Below are 19513 nucleotides of genomic sequence, written 5' to 3'. Positions count from 1 at the left end.
CAGCCAGCAGTGAACAGCCCTAAAACTCTGAGCAGTGAGCAGGAAAAAAAGTCCAGAGCCACAGGTTAGATTTCTGTAGTTTTATTACAACATTGCTTGTCTCAAATGTCTCAAACACATCTTCTTACCTACAAAAATACACTGAGCCGTGCTAGTTTAACATACTACAGACTCAAACAGTGGCAATGAAACAAATTTACATGACCGTGCACAGCATCATATGCCAGTACCGTGTACGCATTTACAGATCAGGGTGCTGCCAACAGCCCACCGGTGTGTAACTCACTCAGAAATGGTTTCGCTTGACAGGAAAGGTAAGGCTTTGACACGAGTGCAGCATCTTTCTCTGGCTTACTCAGCAGCATTCAGAGCAGCTTGTTTTCACATTTCGGTTTCCAAATGAATAAACAACATTCTTGCATTCTGAGTGGTTTACACACAGGTGAGTGCTGGGAACGCCCCTGGAGATATTCTGCACAGAGAAGAAACAAAAGACAAAGATTGACTGTAGTTGCTAAAGGTGGTGACAGGCGCCTGTCCTCCCTGTGCATTCATTCATTCAGAGACAGATAACACACAGGAGGAATCCACAAACCTCTGCTAGTTGCTTACCGGAATCACTGAAGTATCTGACCATTCCGTCCATTGTGCTTAGCCCACACGTGTAGACATTCTATGTTCCGCTCACAGTAACGTGACCTGGGATTTATTAGAGGTAGGATCCGTCCCCAACGACACCAAAAGCTCGTACTTTCGTCAAACAAATAAGATACATAAGAGAAAAAAAATAGAAAAATAGAAAAGTTCTGACGAGTTAACGAGAAATTTAAAAAAAAGAAACCAAACGAAAAAAACAAACAGGCAGCATGAAAATCATGGAAACAAAGCCAGTGAGATGCTCTTGGTCCAGTCTGTGTTACATTCACAAGCCCGACAGTTTCTCTGCTGTAGCACCAGAGTTGTTCCCAGTTCTCCTACCGATTACCTCGACTTCATGGCTGGATCACAGCTTCCTTAACACTTCATGTTAGATGATGAGGGGCTTGCATGGCTGCTCAGCATGCACGTCACCATTTCCTACGCAACTTTTCCACGGAAGGTCACTCAGGCAACATGGTCCCCGTATTTGCTACAACTGTAATGCTGTTTACCCAACATAATCCACAGTATATTTCAGTGCTGATGCTTAGTATCGACCTCTGGTTTGAACACGGTATCACACGACGCTTCGACCAAAGCTTTTAAATTACTGAGGGATCTGAACTGCTGCACACACACCTGCTCAGACTTTCTGGTGGGTCATGAAACATGCCAGTATAGTAAAAAAAAAAACTTTCTTGGTGATGTATGTATTTGTACTTTGTAATCCATAAAAATAGATGTGAGAAAATGAGCAAAGGAAATGTCTCTGAAAAGCAAGCGCAAGTAGAGACAAATCAGCTTTCATAATGTATAAATTCCTTAAAAACAGTGCGTCATATAAAGGTAGAAATTGGAGGTGAGGGGGAACTGCTCATCCCACGGATACGGCTGGTCTGTATGTTCTTTCAGACTCTTCTTTTCATGCATGGATTTTCTGATGTTGACTGTTTTCTATAAGAAAAAATATTTCAGCATCTTCCTTGTCTGCGCTGGTTCCCTTTTCGTCAGAGCACTGTTTGAAGGTAAGCTTACAACTCTTTCGGGTTAATCTGTGAAATGGACGAACTGGCTCCAGCTTTTAGTTCTCAGAGTAAACTGACTTTGAATATACTGCGGAGGTAATGGTCAGCGCCTGTAAAATGTTCATATGCAAGTGTTGTGTGTGTCTTTTAGCTGAACATATTTGGCTTTGGCTTAAAAATCCTACTCTAGATATATTATCTGGGAATAAATAAATAAGATACTTGATTAAGGGAATATCTTGCACCATGTATCAGATTGTCACTGTTCTGTAAAGTTATGCTCGGCCTTCTGTTGGCTATCGAGTCAGGTTCTATCACTGCTGTGTGCCTGGATACTGCAAATACTCAGGACCTAGAAGACCAGTGAGTAAAAACTCACCCATGACACAAAAGCAGGAGTCCCTGCCCTTTGACTGGGACTTCATCATCCAATAAGCACCACAAAATTCTACATAGTTTCTAACGGGGAAACAAGGGAAATCCTGTGGTTTGAAAGACTTGAATGGGACCATGTGGCAAAAAAAGAAAATGCAAACATTTCGAGCTCTTAAACAGCAATGCTGGGCTCTTTGTTAATAACATCTTTAAACTGTTTCATGACAATTATTTTGTCAGTATATATAGATTTTTTAAATCAAATATATTCATAAGATGTCCATTAACTATTAAATTTGTCTTTTTTTAGTATAACTGTTCATGTTGCCGTAAAGCTCTGCCTATTGACAAAGCAGATGGGAAACAATTAAATAAAAAAAATATATATATATATGTGGGAGGCCGAAGGTCACCCAACACACAGGCTGGGTCCAGTTCATGTCAATGAGAACCTCTGTGAGCTGGCAAAAGTGCTGTATGAGGGTCATGCACACAAAGACCCTCATAAAACATTAGCGCCCCCTGTGTGGGCACCGTAAGAACTTCAGCAGCAGTCCTCTGCACAGCACACATGAACACACACACGAACGCATGAGCAGCACACATTCTCATATTCACCACAATGGCAACACAGAGTTTTGCTTGAGTTCATGTTGTGTGTGTTTGTCCCACATCCATGTCGTGTGTGTGTGTGAGTGTGTGTGTGTGGGTGCATCATCAGGGTCCATGGCTGGTCGAATGTGTCCCCCTGCTGGCAGTTTGTCTGTTCAGGAGCCAGTGTCTGGCTGAGGCTGAGATTCCTCTGATTGGCTCTGGGTGTTCCGGCTCTCTTGGCTCAGGTCCTCACCCAGCTCGCTCATGTCCATGTCTGGCAGGTCCTCCTCGATGGGAGCTGCCGCTGAATTCTCGCAGTACACACACTCCTAAACACACACACAAAGCTGATATTAAATAAAATTACATTTGACTATTTTCTAAGTAAGCTAGTAAGCTAAGCTAACAGATACAGGACTGGACTGGATAGCAGCTGTCTAGCAGCACCTCTAATACTAATACGAAAGCAAATGTGTAAAACTGACAATTTTCTGGACTGTCTCATGGCTGGGAGCCGAGACTTGTGTGGTCCTGACCTTCACATTGATGGCAGCAGGTAGACCTCCCCTCCTCATCCACGGGTGTTCCTCCACTAGCTCTCGTCGCTGGTCTGAGGAGAAGTGAGGCTGGCTCTTCTGCATCTGTTTCAGCCTCTCCTTGTCGTCTCGCAGAACCTTCTGAATGTCCCTGAGGGTCAGGAAACACACACGTCACAGCTTACAAACTGGCTGATACATATCATACATACAAATCTGCACACTAACATAAAAGAAGGATGTGTCACACACATCTTCAACCCAGCAGCACAGAAGATCTAAACAGTCACCTCAGCTTTAAGGTGGAGACCCAAGTTTAGAGTCTTGTATAGTAACTATCGGCCCTTCTGTTCCTGAGTTATGGTGTTGAATGACCAGAAAAGTGGTTTTGCAGAGCATTATGGTGTCACAGTCAAGTTGACCTTTGACTATTTAGATAGAATATTCAACTTCACTATTTTATCCTATGAGACATTTTTTTGTGAAATGTTGTCATAATTAGAGTATAAATTATTGAGTTATGGTCAAAAACATGTTTTGTTTGGTCTTTTTGTTTGACCTTTGACCATCAAGCTCTGGCCAATTCATCAGTGAGTCAAAGGGAACATTTTTACCAAATTTGAAGAAATTCCCTCAAGTTGTCTCTAAGATATTGTGTTCACGTGAATGGGGCAGAGAGATGTAACGACAACTCGGAAACGTAACGCCTTTAGCTGTCACCAGCACGGTGATAATAAAACCTAATTCCAGTCAGTGTCTTACCTGGATGGCATTTGGTATGTCATCATGACCTTGTCGTCAGCGTTGGCCATCAGCAGCCAGAGGGGCTCCTGGAGAACATACTTGATGAAATGCTCTCCCTCCCCTTGGGCTGAGATTTTGGCTTGCAACTGGCTGCCTTCAGAGCCTCCTGCGTCTCTCATCTTGGCTTTGGCTTTGGCCTTGGGGTCGTGTTCCAAGGAGTCAACACTGCCAAAGTATTTACTGGTGTTGCTGCTCCCTATATGCAATTTTAGAGAGATAGGAAACTTTAAAGTATGTGTGTAAAATGAAATGTTTCATACCAACCAATCAGAAACTAGCAATATTGTGAAGTAGCATAAATAAAAGTTTGCCCAGTGGGTACAAATGCTCTTGTCAAGCCTGCACGTTTCCCTACTGACCTGTTCTACTACCAGAAGCTCCACTTGCTGATCGACCACAGCCTGAGCCCGATCCTGACCCCGATCCAGAGCCCGATCCTGAGCCCAATCCTGAGCCCATGGAGCCAGACGTGGCTGATCCAGTGCCAGAGTGGGAGTCCTCCTGCTCCTGCAGCAGGATGTCCAGCAAGTCACAGGACGAGGAGTTACCGTCGCTGTGAGCCCCATCTCCTGGAGAGTCCACCTGAGACACAACGCAGCAAAACATAAGAAATAAACCCTCACACTTCAGTGAGTCACAGACAGGTTTCATCAAAGATACCGTCTGTCTCTATCACCCAGTTGATTGTCTCTCACCTGTTGGTGGTTTTCACTTTTATGTGCGCCTCTGTTCTTCTCTCCTACTGCTCCAGCTGTTGTACTGTTGTTGCCTCCAGCAGAGGGCGCTGTGCTGTCCTGCCGTTCCACTGAGCGCTGTCCCTCCTCCATGCTCAGCAGGTTGAGCTGCAGGGGTGAGCTGCACCGTGACTCAAACAGCGGTGGTGATGTGGTGGGCTCCCTCGCTCCAGAGGCTGGGGTAGAGGAGCGTGATGCGGCCCCCTCTCGGGCCAGGGCTTTGGGGGGCTCGGAGGCTAGACTGTAAGAGAAGGGCTGAGCTGGATATGGGCCTTGGGCCACAAACTGAGTCTGCACTGGGAAAGAAGGCTGGGCAGCGAAGGGCTGCTGGGCAGTGTAGGCAGTCTGAGGGGCCTGGAAAGGCTGCTGGGTAGTGTAGGCAGTCTGAGGGGCCTGGAAAGGCTGCTGGGTAGTGAAGGTGGTCTGAGCCGTTTGGAATGGCTGCTGGGTGGCAAAGGCAGTCTGCACGGTGAACGGCTGTTGGCTGGTGAAGGGGGGTTGTGTTTGCATGGTGAACGCCGGCTGTGGGGGCTGAAAGGGCTGCTGGGCAGTGTATGCAGGCTGTGTCTGGGTCTGCTCAGGGAAAAACCTCGGTCTAGGAGCAGCCCCCAGCTGCCCTATCTGGCCTAACTGTCCTACTTGGGAGAAGAGGTAATTGGGCAGCACCAGAGCCACCACAGGTGTAACAATGGGTGCGGTAAATGGTGTGGCAGAAGTCTGGGCTTGGGTGCTCTGCCCATCTCCAAAGCCTGCGGAAAGGGAGGGGTCAGGGACGGGGGCCTGAGCCGGAGCCGCGGGTGCTGTGGGGTAGAGCGGGTAGGCAGGCACCATGGCTGGGTAGGACACATTAAAAGCTGACTGAGATGCTTCTGATGGGGACCACGACGTTTGGTTGAGACCCTGGAGAGGGGGCCGGGGTTTGCGGTTTGACACAGCGCTGTCTGAAGAGTCAGGATGCTTCGTCCGTGGCTTCTTGGACTTCCTGCTGCGGATGCCCTTCCTGGCGGTGGTCTCGGGCCTGGTGGTGCCCTGTTTGGCTGCTCCTCGCAGACCAGATGATTCTGAGACGGCACATAAAGACGTAGTTGATTTTCAGTTATGGTTTAAAGACATTTGTGGACAGAAAACTTGGCTCAACAACAAAGAGAGTGGTTGCTGTTAAACCTTGTGTACCTTCAGCGTTGGCTGGCCCTCTCTGCTTGTGCAGATATGTGGAACAGTTCCTCTGGAAGGTCTTGGCATTGTGGATGTCTCTGCAGCGGGTGAGGAAGGCCTGCTCTTCTTTCTGGGTGTGTGCAGCCAGCACCTGTTTGGTCAATCCCAGACGCTTGTAGGCCTCCTTCTCCTGGCTGGGCGGAGACACCACGCTGACAGGAAGAGCCGGGGGTGCGGGGCTCTCTGCCACATCCTCAATAATCTCTGTAGAAGGAATTGGGACCATAATCGAAAGTCAAACAGAGACACTCAAGGTTTTTTCTGCACCTGACTGTTCAACATCTCTTCTTTTTAAAAATGGCCAACACTCACCAGACTCTGGCTGGGGCTTCTTGTCTCCCACATGGACGATGGTGCTGCTGTAGCTGCACTGTGACGTGATGGACACCACGCTCTCAGCCTTACTGGGCAGGGTGAGGGGTGCCAAGGGGCCTCCCACCACAGCAGCGGCTCCAGAGGGAGGCTTCTTTGGTACTTTCATGTTTGACAGGCCTGGCTGGGCTTCGAGCATCAAAGGGTCTGGACGGGGAGAGAGAAATCCTCTGTTAGCTGCAAGCCACAGGTGATCACAGTCTGCGGCAACAATGACGATGAACCTCACAAAGGGGGTCTCTTGGTAAAATTTTGAATAAGCACAAAGAGAGTGAATCTAATATCCAGGTGGTGTTTGACATGTCTACGTGTACATGATGTGTACATGCCTGGGTTTGTATCTTGAGGCACTTGGATGCCATCCTCTGAGCCCTTCTTGTCATCTTCTGAGTTGGAGGAGGTGGTGTTGGAAGAGAACTGGTACTTCCTCTTCACTGTGATGGGGATGTTACAACTCTCCAGGTACCTGGGAAAAGGAAATTGATTTAATAAAATACTGCACACTTCACAGAAATTACCTTTTATGATGGTATCTACTGGCAGTGATCGAAATGCGTCCGCTGGTAGAGAATTGGCATTACTGTTTCCACTGTGGGAACTATTACTTCAGCCATATTTGCACACCTGCTACAGAGAGTGTAGCTGCTTCATACTCTTTTCTGCTTGCCTATATATTGCTTTCCACTCTTTCATTGGCATGTCCAAATATATGTAGCATTAATCATAACAGATGAGTCCTCTAACTAGCACCACCCCTCACCTAAACCAAACAGAGCAGCTCCAATAAGTGACGCATATGAGAATGTTGTTTCAGTTTGTATGGAAGTCATCACTGATGAACACAAACACCGGGCCTTACCTGATGACGCTGTCGAGGCAGCTGATCTGCTGGTAAGAGTGGACAGTTTGGTCTTTGCAGGGGAAGTCCTCCATGCTGGCTGCAGCACTGTCTCTGACCTGCAGATGGGACGTTGAGTCCTTCAGACGCACTGCTGGACTCCTCTGTGGTGGCACCGCTGCTGGAGAGGAAGGGATGAGAAAATGATCTATCTTTCTAAATGTTTTTGGTGTACAACTTTTTAGACCTATTGATGTTGATAAAGTCATTTGGGGCATTTTTAGATAGCTTGTTCAAGTCCTAGAGACATTACTTTCTACCAGTGTGATCTTCCACTTCAGTGCTATAGCACTGTAGCACTGATTTGCATTGACAGATGAGTATCTGTTGGTTTACGTTGTGTTTGTGTATAGCTCAAGGTTTAAAGTTTCACCCCCTGTCACCCATGATTGACGATGAGTGTTTGGTGATATTAAACTGAACTCACTGTCAGTGGTCTTCTTCTGCTCAGGCTTGAATGGCGATGGTGAGGGCGAAGAGGAGGGGGAGCGCAGGCAGACCTGGGAGTCCTGGTTCTTCAGCATGTGGACCCCTTTACAAATCTCCTGGAAGGTCCTGGGAGGCTTGGCCTTGCCTGTCTCTTCTGCTGCATTCCCTGTAGTGACGTTCCCATTGCTCTCACTGGATGAGCTGATGCTCACCAGCTGCTCATGTGAACCATTGCTGCCATGGCTACCATAACCGCTAGAGCCCATGTTGTGGATTGGCTGAAGAGAGAAAAGACTGTTACAGAAACTGACAGATGTGAAATATGAAAATGTGTATTTCAAAGTCCCATGAAATCAAAAGTTTTTTTAAATCACATATGTTTTGCGCTAATTGTTACTTATACACCAATGACAAAAATATTGTTTTTTGGGGTATTCTTAATAGTAGAGGTTTAGAGTTTGCAAACACACGTTCAGCACACTAGTGGCTACTGTAAATGGCAATCAGTATCTGTGACTAGTCCCTCCCTCGCCTCCTGTTCTTACAGGAAACATTTATGTGGAATCTGCTAGCTGCTTCATGGAAATCTTAAGTTGAGGGTGTGGGGGGTGGGGGGGTCAAGTGTGTGTGCATACTTGGAGTAGCAGCCTGTGGATCTGTTCACTGATTTCCTGGATGTCTGAGTCCATGATCTTCCCTCCATGGAAAGCAGGTGCTGCAAAAACATCTTCATTCACAGGACCCCTGAAAGACACACACACCACTGTCATCCAGCATGTTCAAAGTGAAATATATTCCAACATATCGCTTCTGATGTTAAGAAAACTTGAAGTAAAACAATACATTAGGTATACTCACATGCGGACTTTGTGCCTGCCAATGACAAAGGAGACCTTGCGGCTCCAGGGGTTGACAAAGCTGGACCAGCTGGTGTCGATGGTGACGTACTCGCCGTTTCTTGCACAGAAACGGATCGAGGAGTGATCGAACGGCTGACCTGCGCACTGCAGAACTGTTGGCAACAGAGGGTAGAGTGTGTGTGAGAGAGACAGCCGAGCAACATAAATGGTTTTGTGCACAAGTCAAATTTAGTTATTTTCTTTCTTTTCTTCTGTACATTAATAAAACCTAAAATCTAGACTCCAGCATAAACTGAATGCAATGCATGAAAGAAAGGGTTTCTTACTCTTGCGATGTACAGCTAGCATCAGGGGTCGGTCACTTGGGTGCAGATTAAGTAGCACAGGGGTCCCAATCAGGTCCTGAGGGAGGTAACCCAACAGAGGAACAGCCCTGATGGAAAAACAACAATGTGTTTAAGACATAATTAAAAACACTTTGACTCAATAAGCTGAGTCCTGCAGGGGTGGAGGCGCAGTCCACTCACCTCTCATCCACATCCTGGAATATACAGTTAGGTGTGTGTGTGGTGGTGAAGATACGCTTGTCAGGAGGGATTCTGGGTGCTGTGGAGAGACAAGAATTAAAAAAGTGAATTGGACTGTAAGACAAATAAGGAAATGGTGCTTATTTAACATGTACCATACTATGCTTATAGCCAATCACATTTAATGTTTGTACTATCTATAGATGGCCACAAAGTGTGTGTGTGTGTTATATGATTCAGTAAAGCAATGTAGTAACATGAAGAGTACCAATGTCTCTGAACGCACGAGAGCGTGGTCACAGGCCTCACCTTCATATCCAGAGTGCACCCTCTCAGCCAGCAGGAGGCAGCAGAACTGTTCTTCAGCCATCTCAGCATCCTGGACTTTCATCAGGTAGGGAGTCATACGGAAAGGATAGTACTGCAGATCCCCTTCACGCTCCTTATTACCACTGCAACACACACATTAAAATACTGTTTCAGAGAGTCATAGTATTATCTCAAGAGGCTTTCAAAATGCACCTCACAGTTTGCCTGAATTTGTAGGATTCTTCATAAGAACTGACAATTTCCTTAGATGTAAAGTAGGGCAAATCAGATTGAGCTTTAGCATATTGAATAGGGGAAGCTCATAAGGATTTTTATAGATTTGATTTCTAACATAATTCTGACTCATATCTAGTGAGTCACAGTACACTGGAGTGAATTGGTCTGACACATAAGCTCCTGAAAATTGTAACTGATTTAAATGTTTTAAAGTAATAATTATCTAATATGTAATTATGTAATTAAGGCTAATGAAAATGGAACTGGTTTAAACCCTCCTGCTTTTCATTGTTTACATACATTTAGATTAAATGCCATTTTTCTGGCAGTTAACAATAGATCTTGCACACAAACACTCTACAATAAATGATAACCTCCTGCTGTAAATGTCTTATTTAAGGGGAAGAAATTATCATGCTGCCTTTATTATATATCAATCTTGGACACGAATATTATCCTATTACAACATGATCACAGCATACTTTCACCTTTCATCTTAAACCATTGCTGTAACACCCCATTTGGCCACTAGATGGAGAAACAGCTTAAAAGCTCACAGCTGCTGACTTCCTCCCTCCTCTCAGTCGCCTCTCTCTCTGGCTTACCAAGTCTGTGTTGACTCAGAGCTTGTTTGAGCAGGAAACTATGGGTCAGAGAAGCTGCCGGCCACTGTCACTCACCTGATGCGGCAAAAGAAGGACTTCTCCTGCATGCACTCCGTGGGAGACGACTCTGAATAAGAGACAGGGAGAGGGTGGGATGAATGGATCACCAAATACATCAGATTGATTGAATGTAATATATATTCAAGGTACTACTAACAGCACCTGAGAAGTCTGTCTCTTTTCCAAAAACGAAAGAGGTACAGAGCAAGGAAGGCACTGTGTGAGTTTCCTACAATTATGCAACTGATGTTTGAAGATTCATTCAGTCAAAGCACTCTGGAAGTCCAGTGCAAAAAATACAGCTACTAAGCAATGATTTACAGCTTGAATTACTCCATGCTGCCTGCAGAGGCAGAGCAGCTATGAAATCCACAAATGACCACAAGCTTTTTAAGTGAGACTAAAGAATAAACTTCAGCGTTGAAAGTGGATTGACAATCAAGTGGCATTATAGGAAGAGTGGAAGGCCACAACCAGCTCGACAACTGAACGAACGATTACATAATTTACGCAGCTGTACACCTCTGAAAGTTGTCTTCAGTGGATTTTTGAGAACAGGAGAGAGTATTACAAACATCTATCAATATAAGGTAATCCAATTAGAGCACCAACACTAATAAAAATTGACGACGGACACCTGCCAACACCTCTAACACCCAGTGTCAAAAATAATTAAAGATTTGAAGCCTCAAAAAAGCAGGATTTATTTCTTCATTAGTGGTTTGCGTTACTATTTCTGCAGGTGTTCCTAATAAACCAGTCAGTCTCTGCTTCTGACTGCACCTACATTATGTCTTCAGCAAATATGTGGCAGGTGTGTGTGTAGGCGTGCATTCATTAATTTGTGTGATTGAGCATGTCAATGAAATATGTGCTATGTGTGTATGAGCATGTGTGTGTGGGGGTGGGTCATGCGAAGGAAATAGGCGCTTATGTGTGTGTGCAGGTGGTTGGGGTCGTGTTTCGTGTGGGGTTTCAACGTGCCCTTTGCGGGTGATGGAGATCTACCGCCCATGGCAACCATGTCCAAGGTGTGAGTTCAGAGACGGCTGGTACCTGCTCCAGTGCACATGCTCCATGAGGGCAGGCGGTAAGGTGTGGTGAAGCTGTAGAACACGCTGACGTCCTGAGGCGTCAGGAACTCCACGAACTTGGCATTCTTAAACACTTCCCACTTGCAGTTCAAGATAGACGCCGCCTGGTCCGAGATGTAAACAATCTTCCCTGTGATGAGCGAGACGGCTACAGCAAATATATCCTGAAACAAATCAGTTAATTAGGTGTCTTTCCATTTCAAGATGTTCAAAACTGTAACTGCAGTTGTGCTATATTCTTTTTGGGATGTTGCTTCTTTATTGTGAGTTGAAGATCAGAGGTGCTTACGGTGTTTTTGAGGGTGTATTCAGAGGTGATGCTGTTGATTTCCTCGATGGTGTAGGAGGAAACGTCGAACCCTGGTGGCTGACTGTCATTAATCATCATCATCTGGTAGTATTCCTCATTAGCTGCAAAGCGAAGGCGGATGAACACACTTTACATACAATACAAGGTCAGTAGAGGAGATACTTTTCTAAGCATCATGATTTATCTCATATCCATGAGATGTTTCTTTTTTTTAGCGACTGCTTTTCATGCAATGTTCACACCCAAAATCGTAGAATACCCAATGAGTCTATGTCCCAGATCGGTCCAAATTCGGTTTATTCACCAATGCAACAGTCGTCAACTTTGCTGTTGTACAATAAAACAATATGAATTCATGCATGAACACAAAAGCACCAACGGAAGCGCGTCTTACCTTTCACCTGCTTGACACATCGCAGCGCATATTTGAGCGTGTTGAGGGTGCTGGACTTGCCCTTGCTCCTCTTTTCCGACGGCAAGTGCATCTTCAGCTCCTTAAGGGTCTTGAAGAGCTCCTTCTGTGTCTTAGCTTTGGCGGACTGTTCGCTGCTGCAGGGCGTGCATGACACAGATACACGTGCATCAAAAAAAATGACAAGGTCTCACCCGTGCTGTCACATTTGAGACACACAGCTTTCTAGCATGTAGAGCAGAATGGGAGGGGGGAGCTTTCAGAATGTAACGGCCAATGGATGCGGTAAGAGGGGACTGACTGGCAGTGTGGGTCTGACTTTGAAAACATTTTACTGTGGCATGCAAATAAAAACTCTCACTGCAAACACACTTTACATTAAAGGAGGAATAATAAGTAATCTTCCACTGCCTTTGATTGTTTTCTGTCAAACTTTTGAAGTGCATCAAATGATAAGCGTTGCATGGCAATTCAAACCGAGTTGTGAAAGGTAAGACGTGCACGGACCTGCAGCCGCTGGTTGAAGGGTTGTCCTGCTCGGAGCTCACCAGACTGAAGGCGTTGGAGCTGCTTGGCGGCGAGGGACTGTGAGAGTTTGAGCTGTAACAATAAACAACATGTCACGCCATTGGAGGGATGCAGAAAGGCCACAAATCTGAGTGTTATGAGAGTTAGTGCACCAAAACAACAGGTCAGATTAAACACATTAAGTGAGTCAAGGACTTGTGTGGTGTGATAGGGTGTACCGCAAACATGCCATCAGTATCTCCTGTGCAAATAAGTCTGTGCAAATATGGACAAGAGCTAATGAGGGACGAACAATGGCACAGTTCAAGACAAGGACCTGGTGGTGCACCACGAAGGAGGATCATCTATAAATATAAAAATCTCTGTTGCTGTTGCTGCTTTTAAACTAGCGTACAAAAGTTGCCTGTCGTTAAAAGGTTAAAGCAACCTTAAGATTGAATTGCACCTCTAATTACGGTGAGGTGCCACAATGGGCTCCAAATGTGACCATAATAACTACTGGCAATAGAAGAATACAAAGCAAGCTCAGGTTACTTGTCACTTTTTATCCACTAAGCATCAAACAAGCCCAGAGAACAGCTGTGTGTCAGACAAATCAGAGAGCTTAGCAGAACACAATGTTGTGGAGATGTTGGGTTCAGGACAAGTTCATTAACTGCCTCCGCAAAGTCCACCACTGAACACTTCAGCCTCGAGAGATGCAAGATGCAAGGAAGGAAGAATCGAGGAAACACTATGATTGTTTGAGTTGAGCCATCACCTGACTAAATGTCAGTGTTAGATTTTATTTTACACAGATCATGTGATGCAATGTTCAAATATTAATTATAAGGGTAGCTCTTAATTAGAAAAATAGACCTGACCACTAAAGTTTGTTCTAAAATATGGCAGTCTGGCCGAGCATTAATTTAATAATGTTTTAATGGCCAGTACTCCCTGTGGGGAGCTAGAGAGGGCGCTCTGATGTGGTCGACACAGGGGGAGTGCGAGATTATTGTCAGAGGTGTCACTGCTTCTGCCTCTCCTTGGGTTGGATCGGGTGTCGGGGGTTAATTAACAAATGTGATGTGCAGCAACAACAACTGCCTCTGTTGTCTATTGAGGAAGTGGTTGATATGATTGATGTTTTCTTTTTTTTTTTGTAGCCGTGGCAGTCTGTTATATCAAAATGCTACAAGCAGACCTGCTGCTCCTGATGATTCACATGATGCTCATGTCTACTAAAAAGGTAGGCCTAAGTCACTGAGAAAGTAATACATTTGCTCGCCGTTGCACAGCAGGGTATACCTACAATCTCATACAATCCCATACGAAGATAAAGCCCTTCAATTTACATTTGGCTTTGTGTTGAGCTGTTGAATATGTACTCATTTTGGAGCCTGAAGTTGTGGCATTGTGGGGACTGCGTGTTGAAAAGCGTTCGCAGTATTTTCTCCACCTCACGGATGTAAATGGAGGTGGAGAGCTTGGTTATGTAACAGCCGACCTCCAGTAGCTGCGCCGTTTTCTTCAGGCAAGAGATGAAAATGATAGACAGATGTAGGGGGGCGTGTTGATGAAAGACTAGCATCTTTGAATGCACATGGTTCATCAACAAGCTTCAGGCCCCCAGCTATTTAGAATTACAACTGAAACCCACAATTCTTATCAAAGTCATGTAATGATTATCTTCTAATAATTATCTTTGAGAGGCCAGCATAGTGTTATTTGAGTGTGACACCATATGATTAATCTAATGATACCTACAAAACTGACTCTTTGTAGACAATGAACCAGCTGAACTGATGAGTCTGCCTCATGTTCTTCTTTCGTGCAGAGATGGTTTTCTTTTCAAGTCATTTCTAAATGAAACTGTGCTAACGTCATTGTCTCTTTGTTGTCTGTCTCATGATTAGGAATAAAATACCCTCTTGTGTCCTCAGTCTAAGAAAGTTGCTGGACTCCAACAATGACTCAGACCAACAATTACTCATACAGGAGAAAATGGCAATTCTATTACATTTTATGAACCGTACTTCCGTGACCTAGATGGTCCGCTCCCCCATGATGGAGGGAAAAAATTTCATTTGTCACAATTCAGTGCATTTGATGTGCTCTCACCTCTTGTTGCTCCCTGAAGACTCCAACAGAGCAGAATCTTTGCCATTGCCATTTGAGCTGCCCACAGATTCATTGCCATGGGACTCATTGCCATGCGACTCGTTACCATGGGATTCTGTCCCACTCCCACTCGAGCCGCTGCCACCCATCTCCACATCCTCGTGTAAGGGTGGGCGTGGCCGCTTCCTGTCGTCGTGCGGGGAGGCCGGCGATGCCGGGTGCTCATGGCTGCTGTCGCTGCCCTCGGAGGCCAATCCTAACTCGGCTTCCAGTTCGACCCCATCCTGCCCGCCACAACCCTCGCTGTAACTGCTGGCCATGCAGTGAAGTTGGCTAATGGAGCTACAGGGAGAGCGCCCCTCTTCCTCCACCTGGAAGCAGACCCTGTCGCGGTTCTGTTCGCGCCCGTCCAGGGTTGAGAACAGGTAGCGCTTTGGATCGCTGTCCTCAGACATTTGATGGACCAAAGGGTTAAAGATGGGGGATTAGGTTACCTTCCACATGGCAATGCCATGAAGTGCATAGCAGTGGGGTGTAAATTGGGTTGATGCCTCACTCAGGAGTGGGGATGCAGTCTAAAGGACAGAAATACACAGATGAAATTACTCAGATAAACCCTTTACAATACAGTGCACTTCTAAAGATAGCAAATCAATAGTGAAGAACCACAGTCCTAAAATAAGAAGCAATCAATTGGGATTAGAAGCAACCATCCATCAAAAGTACAGCAGCACACTTTGATCTGATCAGCCTGTGTAGCCTTGGATCTCAACATTTTTAAAAGTCAATGATAAAAAAAAGGGCACAGCCATACAGACAAACTGATCTTGTTGATGTTCACACACACACACACCGAGGCTTCAGCCAGCCATCCTTCAAATGGTCTGCATGGTAAATAGGCCGCCGTTTGGCCTTTCCAGGTAGACATAAGCCCCAGACCAGCTTGATCCAGTTCAGTTTTTCAAAAGAGCTTTTTCACATGAAAGGTGAGTCTGCACAGATGAAAGCACAGCTCTGAAAAACAACACAAACCAAAAGCCACGTCTGGAAAGAAAAAATGCTTTGAAATGATGTGTACTATTCACGTTGCCTCCTTCTGTCTACAGCCAACGACCTGACTCTTCACAAATTAACAAATAAACAGGTAGGAGGAAAAACTGACAACCAATCTCTGGGGAGAAAATGGCAAATTATAGCATTATCACCAATGCCAAGGATACTGGTCCCACACAGATGATAAACACATGCCCTGATGCATTGTCCATGTTCGCCGAGGTATAAATCAAATATACACAGCCTTATGTAACACAGTGCAGTGCCTCTGAAATGACGAACAACATAGAAGAGATGTACAGCATCCCTCATGTAACATTTACCCTGTATCACAACATCATATTCAGTAATTACACAAGTCACCTTAGACAACCTGAGCCAACTCTTTAATAGTAACATAAGCACCCACATTGTAAACACAGGCTGGATTTCACTTGCTTGTGGCAAAACCAAACAAAATAAGACCGTTTAGAAGCATTTGGGGGCATAAAAGTCTTATTTGCTATCTAAAATAAATGTGATAAAAATACAAAAGCAACAGTTTTCATCAGCTCTGCAGCCTCCTCCTCCTCCTACACTCTACTGCACAACAGCAGCAGCTAGAGCTATTTATGTCAGTTAAACCCATAATAGGAGATTTTGGCAACGGATACTGTAGCCAAACCCAGAATATTTCAGTGTTTTCCTGCTATCCAAGATCTCGTCGCAGCTATTTATGTAAGAGTGCTAATTCAGCAGCTTGTCTATTCTTCACTCTTTACATAAGCAGTTTTACATAACTTCTCAAAGTTTTAGGGAAGGGTTTTCGTGTTTTAAACATTTACAAAAAACATGCAGTTTCCAGCCACCCACATATCCTCTGCCACCTTAGAAAATGACCCGCTTGGAGTTTAACTGAGGTGGTGGCCAAGCTGCAGAGGGGACTTCCTATTGGCTACAGCAAATGACCTATCAGGAGAGAGGAAGGAGTGTCAACAGGTTAGAATGGTGTCAGCCAATCAGGGGGAAGTTTGGGTTGACTGCCGGTTGTAATCTGTCACTGGAAACATGGGCTTATTATTTCCCTTTGCAAAGAGAAAAAAAGACTAAAAACACCGGGATTAGCATCTTTAAGTTTATGGCATGGTGCTACATCACATTAACGATGTGTAAGCCAGCAAGTTATTTACTATTACTCAGTCGTTGGCTAGAAACAGTATTAACTGTATGCAGCAGCAACGGAGAGCAACAATAAAGCAACAATAAATGCTGCAAAAAGTAAGTGAACACAATGAAACCTTTGCCAAACACGAAATATATCAAGGTCTGCATCATAAGGAGGTTTGTCAACATTTTTCACATTAAAATCATGAAAATAATTAACACACTGAACTCCAAAACTTGTGCAAGCAGCCATGATATTGGTATGCCAGCAACCGTAACACAAAACAAAGCACATATCCCAATAAGCAACGCTGACCAATTTCCTGTGCTTCGAAATGACGTGCAACATGGATATGATCTTACCGGACACCCCGTCCTCCATGAGAAACACTTAACAGACGAGCAGGCGCGATTATACAAGTGTTTAATCACAAAATTCCTCTCCGGGTCTTCAAAACTCTTTGAGATCCTTGCACACAAACATGTCACTCTCAGGACAGAGCGGAAGAATGACATAATGAAACTGAACTCCCTCTGCTTCCAGCTCAGCCCTGTTTCAGCTAGAGCGCTGATCCACCCAACACACTAGCACAGATCTCAGGCATTATACAACGCTGCTCCAGTCACATGGATTTGGCTTTAGTGCAGCACAAAGCAGTGGTAGCCTTGTTTCATAAAACCACATGCTTACACTTGTTTCCAACCACAGGACTTTTGAAGTGAACCCTTGAATGAAATCTGAGACAGAATTTCCATGAGCATAGCTTAAGAATGTAAGATTGAAGATGTAAACTGTTGCTAATCATTTCCATAACCCAGCTAATCACAGGGCAAAACACTGGGCCGGCAGTGTTACTTGAACAAGATCAGATAGAAGACAGGATACCTGTAAAGGTATTAGTTAATAAAGTTTGTAATTAGTACGTCCATGTTCAGACCTCCTCCAGTATTTCATTAAAATGGCATAATCTCAATGAGTTACATCACAATCTCTGCCACTGTGCTACATGTTCCCAATGATTATATTTATCTTATTCCCCATGAATCATGACAAGAGCAAGGACACATCAGTAACACTGTAATAATAATAATAACAATATCTGATAGACGGCACCTATAGTTTTATATCACACAGTGCTGTGATACAAAGTACTTTCTCTGTAGCTGAAACAATGTGACCAAGCCACCATTTGTGTTAGGGGAAAACTCCCAGCTGCCTTCTGGGGGGTCATAAGGAGGCCACAAATTTGCCATAAATAGCAGTCAAAATCAGCTACAGATCTACCTGTGGTCATCTGAGGTCTAGCATTGATATCCAGATCATATTGTGTAATTGTAATGTGATTAACATGCCGACCTAATATTCACAGGTACAGGGCCAGTCTTATGTCTGTAGGCCTCTCAGAGGACCTTGAATATTAGTAAACCAGTAAGTAAACTAAATAGGTTGGAAATTCTAATACGTGTATTTTTAAACCACTTCCGGACAGTTACATTTGACATCAATCTACCCAGTTTACTAAAATAAAACCACTGTATCAGGTAATACATGTGAAAATAAGGCAATGTAGTGTTGCCAGTGTTTTCTGAGTCCTCAAAACTGAAAATTGACTGTAAGGTCAATTTAAACGTCAAGGAAAATATCACGACGTCTATCATATTCCATACATAGACGAGCGTTCACAAGAGAAAGGTTAAATTAAAGAAACTCGGATAAAAACTTGTTTAAAAGGGGAACAAACATCCCTTCCCCCCATCTAACTCCCATTGACCTGCTATTCAAAATCCACACACACGTTGACCTGCAATCCACAGCACGGTACACTGACACAGTTATGTAAAAGTAACGATATCGTTCAAAACCCGCCACAAAACAGCACCCGCTCGGCCGCTGAGGGGGCCACTTCATTGAAACCGACATTTTTCTTTCTCTTCGACGAAGCAGAAAACCTTGAACACCCATTTTTATGTTATAAAAGTACAATAAGTAGAGCGATCAGAATTTCGCGCATGCGCACAACGAATTTTGTTATGCAACTTATTTTTTGAGCTCGATTATTCATTCTTACTACAACGAAAAGGTGCAAATTAAGGAAACCAACCTGTGCTGCCAAAGTAAAAATCGCTCCTCCGATCGTCCTCGGTGTCGAATAAAAGAAAATCGAGCAGTGAATAACACATTTAGTTTAAACATCCAGCATTCGTCAATGGGAGACCGACTCAGACGGGTTGACACAGTAGTCGCCGGATCCTCCCCGGCTCTCTCCTACTCCAGCAAATCGGCGAGCTCGGCGCGCGACCTCATTTCAGACATCGCTTCCTAATTGGCTGGAAACTACGGGTTTCCATGGAGAACGTGACGGAATTGCAACAGAGTGTGGTCATTGGTCCAGAGCGCTGTCCGTCGTTTTATATAAACAAGTCATCCACTGCACGTGGAATCCCATGTTGTGTGTATCGTGCGGCGTGAGACGGGGATAGTTACGACTACACCAATACCAGAACAACGTATCGAGTGTCGACATTACATAAAAATAAGTCTGAGAATGAAACAACCAGGAAGCGAAGAATCACGCGAAATATCAGACAAAAATACATCGATTTTAGCCTAACTCTGCTCTAATGTGTCTCGCGCGAAACTGTTGGCAGGATAT

At 44.7% G+C, this 19513-nt stretch overlaps 1 protein-coding gene across 2 annotated transcripts; it reads right to left on the bottom strand.

The window, feature by feature from the left end:
* Window positions 1–65: 65 nt before the first annotated feature.
* On the bottom strand, window positions 66–19101 carry LOC121609777 (period circadian protein homolog 2-like). Of its 2 annotated transcripts, none has more exons than XM_041941521.1 (22): window positions 18962–19101; window positions 14664–15238; window positions 12543–12635; window positions 12018–12172; window positions 11603–11724; window positions 11276–11477; window positions 10235–10286; window positions 9318–9460; window positions 9009–9087; window positions 8808–8914; window positions 8480–8633; window positions 8257–8365; window positions 7620–7899; window positions 7154–7313; window positions 6624–6760; window positions 6235–6441; window positions 5881–6126; window positions 4669–5768; window positions 4333–4555; window positions 3932–4169; window positions 3170–3320; window positions 66–2962 (listed from the first exon to the last, which is right to left on the bottom strand). In XM_041941521.1, exons 2-22 carry the CDS (start codon window positions 15116–15118, stop codon window positions 2807–2809), a joined length of 4569 nt encoding a protein of 1522 aa, XP_041797455.1. In that variant the 5' UTR covers window positions 15119–15238; window positions 18962–19101; the 3' UTR covers window positions 66–2806. The 2 variants fall into 2 exon arrangements, with proteins under 2 accessions (XP_041797455.1, XP_041797456.1); XM_041941522.1 differs by having other exon boundaries at window positions 7154–7310.
* Between the last annotated feature and the right edge of the window lie 412 nt (window positions 19102–19513).

Source organism: Chelmon rostratus, chromosome 7 (genome assembly GCF_017976325.1).
Source record: "Chelmon rostratus isolate fCheRos1 chromosome 7, fCheRos1.pri, whole genome shotgun sequence".
Lineage (NCBI taxonomy): Eukaryota > Metazoa > Chordata > Actinopteri > Chaetodontiformes > Chaetodontidae > Chelmon > Chelmon rostratus.
Note: the sequence above shows the minus strand (reverse complement) of the source record. Positions and strands in the feature narration are given on the sequence as shown.

Coding starts and splice junctions, on each gene's coding strand:
- LOC121609777 (XM_041941521.1), bottom strand. CDS start 15,118: ATGTCTGAGGACAGCGATCCAAAGCGCTACCTGTTCTCAACCCTGGAC. Junction 12,636..14,663: donor TCTTCAGGGAGCAACAAGAG/GTGAGAGCACAT, acceptor TTATTGTTACAG/CTCAAACTCTCACAGTCCCT. Junction 6,442..6,623: donor GCCTCAAGATACAAACCCAG/GCATGTACACAT, acceptor CTCCCCGTCCAG/ACCCTTTGATGCTCGAAGCC.